The sequence below is a fragment of the Chrysochloris asiatica genome, unplaced genomic scaffold, assembly GCF_000296735.1.
Source record: "Chrysochloris asiatica unplaced genomic scaffold, ChrAsi1.0 scaffold00050, whole genome shotgun sequence".
Classification (NCBI taxonomy): Eukaryota; Metazoa; Chordata; class Mammalia; order Afrosoricida; family Chrysochloridae; genus Chrysochloris; species Chrysochloris asiatica.
Genome location: NW_006408568.1, coordinates 17,004,292 through 17,015,124, shown reverse-complemented (window position 1 = coordinate 17,015,124; position 10,833 = coordinate 17,004,292). Strand labels below are relative to the sequence as shown.

At 45.9% G+C, this 10,833-nt stretch overlaps 1 protein-coding gene across 2 annotated transcripts in view; it reads right to left on the bottom strand.

Moving 5' to 3' along the window:
- GATA3 (GATA binding protein 3) overlaps positions 1-10,391 on the bottom strand; it is an 18,946-nt gene extending 8,555 nt beyond the window's left edge. Inside the window, exons 1-3 of one of the 2 annotated variants that reach the window (XM_006862751.1) lie at positions 10,064-10,391; positions 7,037-7,573; positions 1,515-1,657 (exon numbers count right to left, since the gene is read on the bottom strand). In XM_006862751.1, coding sequence (XP_006862813.1) covers positions 1,515-1,657; positions 7,037-7,573; positions 10,064-10,304 — 921 coding nt within the window. In that variant the 5' untranslated portion in view covers positions 10,305-10,391. Of the gene's footprint in view, positions 1-1,514; positions 1,661-7,036; positions 7,574-10,063 lie in introns of both variants that reach the window. The other variant, XM_006862750.1, reaches the window with a different exon arrangement.
- Positions 10,392-10,833: the final 442 nt, after the last annotated feature.

Sequence of the window (10,833 nt, the reverse complement as noted above, 5' to 3'; positions counted from 1 at the left end):
TTTTTTTTTTTTTTTTTTTTTACTAAGGCCAGGTTTTGAGTGATTCAGAACATTCTTTTGTGGTGTGATCATATTCATTCTGTGCTAACACCTCCAGCCATTTTTTTTTTTTTTTTCCAAACACGTCTTGTTCTGATACGTTCAAACATCTTGATGTTTAGGTTGGGGAAGCTGAGTTGTTGTTTATGAGTTATCTCCAGTACTCAGATATCCGGCAGCTTTTTCCTAGGAAGTTAGCTTTGCACATAAGAGAATGGAAGAAAAAAAAACAAAAAACCCAAACCGTATGAGGAGAAGTGGGGGAGGTTGAGAAAGTTGATGGAGGGGGTAAAGATCAGAGAGAATAAAGCCTAGAGACGTAGGATTGCCAAAATTTATAGTCATGTGGGTACTTCCATCCCTAGAAAGTTTTTCCTTTTTCTAAAGAGGATGAATAAGTGTGGAGTTGCATTAAAATCTGATGTGAATGACAAATAAATCTGTACAAGTAATAAAACAAGGTTTTTTGATGTGTGTAGAGGTGTTCTCCTCAGAATTTAACGGATGCTAATTCATCCATTAGTCTGCATAAGGAAATTCCTCTTCTCCCTGTCTACTTGGTAATCCTCATAATCACAATAAGCATTTTGATCTCTTGACTGTGGTCAAATTTATCATTTGCCAGCCCGCTTTTATTTGTTTCTGCTACAAACAACTCACTATTCAATCTGACCAAAGATGAGCTTATGAACCTCTCCTGCTAACTTTCCTTATAAATGCTTGATGGTGCCAGGTTTCCTCAAGTATTCCAAAGGTGAAGATGTTTAAGAAAGAAAAACTATCATCCTTCCAAAAATAATTCAAAGGGAAAATAGGACCAAATGCTAGATCAAGAGGAAAGACAAGAATCACAAAAATTTTTTCCCATAGGAATTATCTGTGAAAAAGTCCTCAATTTCTACCAACAAAAAATGGAAGAAAAAGTCCATTAGGGTCAATGGCTGGCTGCTTCTGAAATTCAGTTAATTGCCCCCATCAATCTTAAAGCACACTCGCACAGGAGACTCTTCGCCAACACAGATGCAGCACTGAGTCTGTGCTAACCTCTTAGGACCCACCTTCTGCTACTTTATGTACATGCTGAGGATGGTACTTAGGACATACCACCCTCATTCTAAATGTCTCCCTATATGAGGCAGTGCTTATCAATGCATTTTAAATGAGTTGCCTTGGTCCTGTTAAAGTAATTGAATAAAGCTAACAGCTGATAACCAAGAAGGCAGAGTCCTTAAAAAGTTTGATGAGTGACTTAAGAAACATGGAGAGGGGGGAAAAGGAAAAAAAGAGCTTCTCTGTATGTCTAACTTGAAAAGAGAAAACAAAATATGAAAAGCCATAAACAGCTTTCCCAAGCAACCCAACATGATTTTGAGGTGTTCTGCCAATTTCCTGCAGAAAGCTCTCCTTCCTGAACAGAGGAAATTAAAAACACAAAATTCTTAGAGTTGGATCAGTGCTTCCCAAGAAGTACTTACCAGCCTTCGCTTGGGCTTAATGAGAGGTCGGTTCTGTCCGTTCATTTTATGATAGAGTCCACAGGCATTGCAAAGGTAGTGCCCCGTCCCATCTCTCCGCCACAGTGGGGTTGAGGTTGCCCCGCAGTTAACACACTCCCTGCCTTCTGGAAGCAAGAGCACACATAAGTCACATAAAATACAGAAAAGCTAACCAAGTCTAGGTTTAAGGTGTACAGTAAAACTGAGAAGTTTTTTTCTTTTTTCTCCTTTTTCGGAGAACTTTTCTGCCATCTACTTCTGTCCCAAAGTTGAGAAGAGTATGACCATTCCTGGCATGATCATTTCCCTGGATACATACAGCTTTCCACCACAAAAATGGCAGATAAGTCAACAGTAACAGAATTGTGTTCTTGGTCCACTTGACTTGATAGGGGAGATCAGACAGAGCCAAGGAGGAAGGCAAATTTCAACTAGAAATATTTCCCGGAGAAAATTCTGGGCCCTGGATAATGGCAAAAGCAAAACATTCCATTCATTTCCCTCAAAAGGGGGTTGGGGGGGGGGGGAACAAAGATGACCCATTATCATCACTAGGTCTGTCTATATAGATTGATTAAATAATGAAGATTGTTGTTGTTGTTGTTGTTAGGTACCACAGAGTTGGTACTGCCTCATAGTGACCTTATGCACAGCAGAATGAAACACTGCCCAAACCTGGGCCAACCTCACTACTGTTGCCACACTTAAGTCCATCAATGTTGCCACTTGAAGATTAGGATGAGGAAAAAGGAAAAATTAATCCATGGCTAGATAGATAAACAGATAATAAATTGATGTATAGATTGATCAATTAGCTGATTGATCTTAGTAGCTGGGCCTTTATATTTCACTTCCATAAAACTGTAAAGGAATAGATTAAGACCCATCAGGGTCCTCCACTCCTTTTTTCCTCTTTGGAAAACGCCAAAGTTTAACTGTGACCCCTGCCTGCTAGAAGGAAAGCTAGTGCAAACTTTAGAGAGGGGGCCTGGAAAAAGACGAAGGGGGAAAAAGAGAGAAGGTTAGGAAGGACAGAGTGAAGATCAGATGTAGTTTAAGAGATCAATTTAAGAGACCAGTGAGGCAAGTTAACCAAGGGGAAGGGGGAGGCTGTGGGGAGGCTCATTAACTAAGGCCTGCCTGAAGTTGCTTTTTCCAAAAACAAACAAACAAAATAAACAAAAAACCGGCCAGGCCGGGTTCGAGCAGCGTTCACTCCAGGGGCCAGAGAGTGACCCAGACCCACCTCCAGAAAGCTCCTGGGAAGAATCCCTTAAAATACTCATTGAAGACACAGAGGAGTTTGCTGATTTATTTTTCAACTTCTGCAGGAGGAGAACCCATGCCCTTCTCCCCCCTACAGCCCTTGCTTTTGTAGGGCTGAAGGGGATGCAGATAGCAATCTCATCTAGTTCTCCCAAATGCCACCACAGAGAAGAGGACCTCTAGCCACCCACCTGGTGCCGAGAAGCTGCCACCGCAGCCCTTTCCCAAGCCCGGAGGCCCAGGCAGGACGAAGGGCTGCACAGGGACAAGAAAGAGAAGAGAGGCAGAGAAGGGGGGAGAGCAGCGAAAGAGGAGCAGCAGAGGTCATTTTGTTTAAAGAGATTAATCAATTAGTACCAATCTACCAGGAGCCGTATTGACTTGGGAATTCTGATTTCTGAAAAGGAGGGAAAAGCTGACTAGGCTGTCCTGGGGACTCAATTCTGCCTTTGGAAGCCCTCCTTCCCCCCAAAACCAAGTATAAGGGAAGTAGGAGAGTTCACACTTGTGAGTCAAGTTCTGGGGGTAAGTAATGAAACAGGGTTCGCCTCCTTTTTCAAAAAAGTCCCGAAGGAATTAAGAGGGATTTGTTCTTTTAAATTCAGATTCAAAACTGGTTCTTAAGCAGAGCTCCACAGAGAGTTTCCAGGTACCCAAAAACATTGCAATTTTTCTGTAGGTGTCCCTGTATGCCAGTGGCACTTTCTTATGTAACCAAGTGCTCCTAAAAGGCTTTTGATTGGGGTCAGTGCAATCCAGACACTTTTCATTTGGGGTCAAAAAATCTGAGGGATGTGGTAGACTGGAAATGGGGGAAGGCATGAAGGAAGGAGGGAAGGTGAGTGGGTAAGGAGGTACCAGAATAGCCTTAGCCATGCAGTTCCAATGCCCCAAGTGGACACTCAGGTCCTTCTCCAGGAGCAGCAACACTGACCAACCCTGTCCCAGCTAGGGCTTCCACGCCTACCCCCCATCTTACCCAAACAGGGCCATTCAGGTGCTTTGTTTTGTTTCTTTCCTATTTGGGTACTGGCTCCTTACTTCCTCCACCACCAACAGCAGCAGCTGCTGCAGCAGCTATGGGCTGAGCTGGGCCCTGGTGAGGAGGATGGGGACTGCTGGGCACACCCCTGCTCCCAGGAACTCCTGAACACTGGGGGGATCTCCCAGAATGACAGGATTTCTGGTTTCATCTTGTTAGTCAGGTGGCAGGGAGAATGAGGGCTTCCTTTTCAGAGGGACCTTGAAATCTAGCAACGGTGGTTACCTCTTTAGCAAGGTTCTGCACACTAGAGCAATTTTCTGTCCTTGATTCACTTGGCAAGTTTGTGATTACCTTGTTCTGGGTCGTGCTGTTATTTTGCTGTTGTTTTTCAGATTGGGATTTTTGTTGTTTTTTCCCCTTATTGCCTCTAGTCTGTGACTTCCACGAATAACCAGTGTTCCTAATGGAGGCCCTGATTCCAGCTTTCTTTCTCTCTCCCTGCTCACTGCCTGGCGTGAACTGCTCAGGCAGACACTTCTGTCATAGGTGACAAGAACCACAGAGCAATGAGGTCTCTTGACATTCAACAGTCATTTTCAAACACCCTTTTCACTCTGGGTTTGGCCTTCTTTCTGAAACCTTGAGACTGGGCTGGACAGAAGCCGGCAGGAGGAAAGGCACTTTAAGAGGAAGGTGGGATAAGAATGCCTAGGAGTCAAAAGGAGGTAGGGAGTCAAGAAATGGCCCTTTGCAAAAAAGACTTCTTTTGTTTGAAAAAAATATATCCCAGCACTGAAAGCCCAGACGTTAGTAAAGCAATAGGTGCCCTAACCACAGCTTCAACTGTTTTTCCAAAATGCTACCACTCTCTCTTGTCTCCTCCATCAGCAAATGTCTTTGCAAAGAAAAGGTTTTTGTTTTGTTTTAAATAAAAATCAACCACTAAAACCAAGACAATCTCATCCTTGAGCATTCCCACCACTTCCACCCTCTTCACACAGAAGGTTTCTTGAAACTTCCCCTCCAAACTCCCACACTCCCCAAATTCCCAGCTCCCTGGCCAGCCAGGTGTACTGTTCTTAGGTTTTGTGATTATGAGAAAAGCATCAGAGGGAGGGAATAAAAAGCCAAATTTACATTGCCATCCCCTCCCCCCACCACACAGACCCCGAAAATAAAACAGGCGTATAGATGTTGCTACTTCTGGGCTATAAAAAACCACAGTTCTTTTTTCCTCTCAATGGTCTGGGTCTTAAGGAAAGAGATAAGAAAAAGGATAAAAACTAAACTAAAGGTACAACACAGGGGGAGAAATCAAACACGGAAGTGTGGGCAAAGAAACCAGAGTCCTTTGGAAAAGTCACTCTGTCCCCTCCCCACACACAAACCACTAAACCAGCCTCAGATACCACGGATCTTCCTCCAACCTGATAACTCTTACCAGAAAAGAGAACTTTTTTTTAAAAATGTCCATTACTACCTCAAAACGCACAGGTTTGCTCTCTTTCCACCCAACCCCCAAGCCCTAATCTAATTCCCATCTCAATAGTAAAGTTATAAAGTTGGACCCCAATTCTCTGTCACTCTCCAAACTCGCCCCTAAACCCAGCCCCTGACAAGGTACTGGGGGCCACTTTCCTCCCTACTGCTCTCCCTTCCTCTTGCTTTCTTTTTGACTCCGCCAGCTAGCCTACACCGCTCCCCCCTCCTGCCTACTTTCATGTACTGAACATGCAGGTCTAAGTTTTTCTGTCAGCCTAACCGCATCCGGACTCTATTAAAGTTCTTGGCGCGGGATAAACAATGCAACTGTCGCGTGCAGCAGTCTGAAAATAATTGGATTAGCTAAAACATATCAACTAAATAGAGACAGTCCTGCTCAAGCAGTCCGAGTAAATGTCACCCTGGAAAAAACTCTGAAAACTGATCTCATGGTCACCGGGCTCCCAGAGTCCTCCCACCTCTGAAGGTTTTTTGTTTTGTTTTGTTTTTAAAACTGGGGCTTTGGAAGCTGTGTTTCAAGACTCATCTCACCCATGAAAGACAACTTATTTTCAAGATTTCTGTATATACAGAATCTATGGAGAGCTAGAGAGCAGCGAGGCAAATGAATTAAATTTACCCAAGTAAATATGCCCACCAAAACATGGATAAACAAAAGGGGGCACAATAATCTTCATTAAGTAATATCCAAAATACATAGTTACTCCTTCTCCCAGGGAATCCCTAACTCTGATTCCACTGCTTTAGTTAGAACCAAATCTGATGATAGATTATTGTTTTTTTAAAGCCAAATTAGCTAAGCCTAGTATTTTGTATGGAGTATTTGTTTTGTTTTGTTTGTTTTTTAATGCAAGTGACTACACTGATAGAATAAATATGTGGTGTGCTTTCAGACAGGGTTTGCTTTTTTTCTGAAAGAGAATACAGAGAGGAAGTCAAGACACACACCTGAAGAATCTATTTCAGCCCTTTCTCTCCTCTGGTTCATATCAATTAAGGACTGTCTTACACCTTCCTGCCTGGCCTATGCTGAGAGACCTACAGGAGACTAGAAAACTGGGCCATATGACATTTGATTTCAAGTCACTGGTGTTTTCTCCTAGATGTTAGGATGACATCTCCTTCCCGCAAAAAGGGTGTGTTGCTTTTATCAGGTTCCTGCTCCCCACTCCCCAAAAACTGTCTATGTATATACACATACACACTTTATTTATCCATGTCTACATATAGACCTGCCCTCTGCTGTTGGCTATGTGACCCCCTTTGAGCTGAACAGGAGAAGGCCAGTCAGGCTGACACTGAGGCCAAAAGGGTCACAGGAGGGACCTGTGTTTGTTTAGGTTTGAGGAGATTTCGTTTTTTAGCATTAAACACTAAAGATTTATCCCCTCAGCCTTCCCTTTGGTCTTGGAAACTGACTAAAGGTTACTGGCAGTATCCAGAAGTTCTGCAATGTGAAGGAGAGAGTAGTTCTTTGTTTCTGTTTGTCTTTTCCTTTCCCAGCTCATAGGGGGGTTTTAAATTAGATCTCATTTCCCCTTCACTTCCGAAGATAGGAATGGGAGAGAACACACCTCATTCTTCCCTGGCTGGAAGAATGGGAAAATCTCAAGTCTCAAAAGGGTTTGGGATACCAGTCAGCTCCCTTGAAGCACCAGACTGTTAGCTCTTCTTTCCCTGACCTGGATTGAGGAGAATGGAGATGCAGGCCTAAAAGAAAACCACCCAGGGTAGACAAGGGTCCTACCTGTGCTGGATCTTGCCTTGGGCCTGGACTTGCATCCGAACCCGGTGGGTGAGCCTCCCAGCAGGCTGCTGGGAGGGAAGAGTCCGGAGCTGTATTCGGGAACGTAGGGTGGGTAGGTAGTAATGGGATGATGGGCTGAGGAGGAAGCCCCTCCTAGGGTAGTCATGCTGCCACGAGAGTGTGGAGACTCGAGCTTCATGCTGTCAGGCAAAGACACCTGGTACTTGATGCACTCTTTCTCATCCTGCCGGGCTGAGCCAGCCGAGCCTGGTGTAGACAGGGATGGGTCCGGGGAGACGTCCTTCGGCGGGGTGGGCGGGAAGGTGAAGAGATGCGGGCTGGAATGGCCCGCTGAGAGGGAGGAGGAGGAGGCCGGGGGATAGACCGAGAGGGGCCCGGGGGAGCCATGGTGGATGGAAGTCTTGGAGAAGGGGCTGAGGTTCCAGGGCGAAGCGCTGTGGTGGCTGCCCAGGGCTTTGCCGCCATCCAGCCAGGGAAGAGATCCATGCAGTAGTGGGGGGCGGCACACCTGGCTCCCTGCAGCAAGGAAGGTGAAAGAGAGAGAGGTTCCAATTCAGAGAAGTTCTGTGAGGCCTTTAAACGCACCTGGGGAGTCTCCCTCTCCCACCCACTTCAGCTTGTAAGGAAAATCCCTAGGGCACAAGCCTGCTCTAATGCAGGTGGTCTCAAGAGGACCTTGGTCAGCATACTTTGGTGTGGAGGACTCAGTTCACCCCTCTCCATACAAGTGTCCCATCAAACACCAAGTGGGGTGGGGATGGAGGGATTAAGAGACTGTATCTGACAGCCAAGAGGTGCAGAGAAGGCTTGCATGGAAAAGGGCCCCTTGACTTATTTGGCCTCTCCAGAAACACTTCCTAAATCAGTCCCTGAGGTCCCTCTCTAGAACATGACTTGATTTATTGGTTTCCTTCAATGGCCCAAAGTCCCCCATCCCAGACTTAATCCCAGCCAGCCTGATAAGAGCCGGCTGTGAATGATGAGACTGAAGGAGTGAACCTGGGCCCAACAACTTCTTAACCACCAGGCTAAAACACCGACCATTCAGAAAGGCCCCCTTTCCTAAGCTGAGAAGCCAGGTAGGATAGTGCTAGGAGAGGAGACAGGGCCCATTTCAGGGTTATTTCCAAGTAAATCCAATACAGTGTTTGTTTACAATCACCAACGTTGTCTGAAATGGGGTTTGCAAGGAAATTTTAATCGTTGAGGCTGTTGTAAAATGTTTCCAAGGCTGGAGCCTGGAATGGCTGGGGTTTTTTTTCTTTCTGCTTTTCATGCCCTCTCAACTCCTACAGGAGAAAAAAATAAAATGAGCCCTACATGCCCTCAAAGCTGTAATTCTAACAGCCACAATGTGTGAATTTCCACCTGAGCCCCTGAGATTCACAATTCCAGTTTATGTGTCTATTTTAGATCAATGACTCCCTACAGAGTATATTTGTTGTTGTTTGTTGTTGTTAAGTGCCTTCGAGTCGGAGCCGACCCATAGCGACCCTGTACAGGGTTTCCTTTAGCACTCATGTAAAATACACAAATATTAGATGGCTATACCACATACAAGTCCATACGCTCTGTAAAGGGTACATTTAAACTGAAAGTAACGTACAGCTACAAATTATTGATCTTCTAATCCAGTCCTGCATCAGCATTTGACACTTTATTATGAACAATACTGAAACTAAAAATCTTAAGAGAGAGGAAGGGGAGGAGAGTTAAGGGGGAAGGAGAGTTCTCTGAACTAGAAGGGTCAAAATTCATATTATGCAGGAAGTAGTATAGCAAATAATATTATGTCTGCATCTACCGCATTTCACTTAACTGCTGATCAACACAGAATACAGGCAAAGCGCGCCCCATCCACAGATTGTTTAAAACCTGGCGACAGTAGGGCAAAGGGCGCCCTACTTCCAGAGGCTGCTGTCATTGCTGCCGCTGGCTCTCTTAGTAGGAGACCTAGGCCGACCCACACTCTGGTTGGACGGAGAGGGTCTCATGTTTTCTCTGCCTGAAACTTTCCCGTATCTACTTTAGTACAATCTTCCAGTTGGAAAGTGTTTTAAGAACTGTCTTCCTAACTCCATATCGTTGGGTTTCTCTTTTGCATTTCAGAACTCTCCTAAACTTCTCAAGGTGAATGGGAAAAAGAAAAATGGGGGAGAGGGGGGAATGCAACTGGAATCACTCCTATTTAAAAAGAAACCCTGATGAACCTTAAATCCTCCGTAGGAACTTAATGGGGCTATTGTAGACACGAACAGAATAAGGCCAGAGTTGCACAGAGCTGGCATGAGGCAACCAACCTAAAAGCAAAGACTCAGGAAAATTCTGTGCAGCCGGGAATCTAGGAAATTTCAAATCTCTCCAATGTAAATTGGCTGGATTTTCCACTGACATCCCTTCAATCATTAGAATCCCATTTTTCGAAGTCAAAAAGTGAGAGACTTGTCTAGAAACTTATTGCACTAACTTTGGGGGAAAGGTTAAAAGAGAGCAGTGTGAGTCAAGATGTCTCTCGGGCCTTGCTAGATAATTTATCCAAGAAAAAAACTCAGGAGTACTTGCAGAAACTCCCCAAAAGAAGTAGAGGAAACCAGGTACAGCGAAGCCCTTTGGAGAAACCAGAGTAGGCCAGCTTTAGCGGGTGTCAGCTGCCGGGCCAAAGAGCCTAAGGAAGAGCTGGGATCCTGGCCTTTGAGACTTTTGGGGCCCGGAGCCTAAGACCGTGAGGACAACAGGGCTGCAGTCTGGCGCCCGCCAGGTAAGCGTCTGGCCGAAGGGACCAGAGCCGCGGAAACGCGCCTGCTGCGACTCTTCCAAAAAATACACTCTCACGACTATTTGAGACGGCTTTGTCGCCCATTTCCGGGCACCAATTGTTTTAGATCAGCCAGTAACGGCACTCGTGGACTTTCGCTTAGTCTCTCCATCCCCTGATCCCTCCTAGTCTCCCGACTTAGGAGGGTGTACACCGCTCCGTACGGTTCTCCGCACAAGGGGCGAACTCACCGTGGTGGGTCGGAGGATACCTCTGCACGGTGGCCCTCACGGAGTTTCCGTAGTAGGACGGGACGTGGTTGCCTTGGCCGTCGATGTTAAAAAGTACATCCACTTCCTCCGGTAGAGGGTACTGCGCGGGGTCCATATAGGAGTGGCCGAGGCCCGGGTGGTGTGTGTCCGGGTGCTGGCCGTTGAGCACTGCGGGATGGTGGTGGCTCACCCAGCGCGGCTGGTCCGCCGTCACCTCCATGGCCTCCGCCTGCGCTCACGCCCTCTCGCCGGGCCCGGAACCCGCGCGCGGAGAGGGAGGGCGGTCTGACTGGGAAGTTGCTGTGCTTGAAAGCTTTGCAGGTGCTACTTGTCGTCGAAGGGGTAGAGCCGTCTTTTAATTATTTGTTTTCAGTAGGGAATGGAAAAATTGGGAAGGAAGGTGAGGAATGAAAACTTGTGTTTGGGGTTGTTTTTTTTTTATATATATATTTTAGGGATTTAACAAAAAGAAGGGGAAGAAAAACAAACACCCCCCCCCAAAAAAAAAAAAAAAAAGGTACGGAAGGAGACCAAATTGTAAAGAAGGTGAGAACAATTTGAATTTTCTGCAAGTGAAGCTCCTCTGCACGGTGTGTGCTGCGCGACTCCGAGACTCAGCTTCTCCTCGGGTCACCTGCAATGGAAAAAAAAAGAGAGACCTGGATGAGCTCGTAAGTACTTCAGCACCTGAGTTTATTAAGTGGTACCACCTCTCCTCCAGCCGGTCGTGGGGCGCGCGCGCCTCCCCC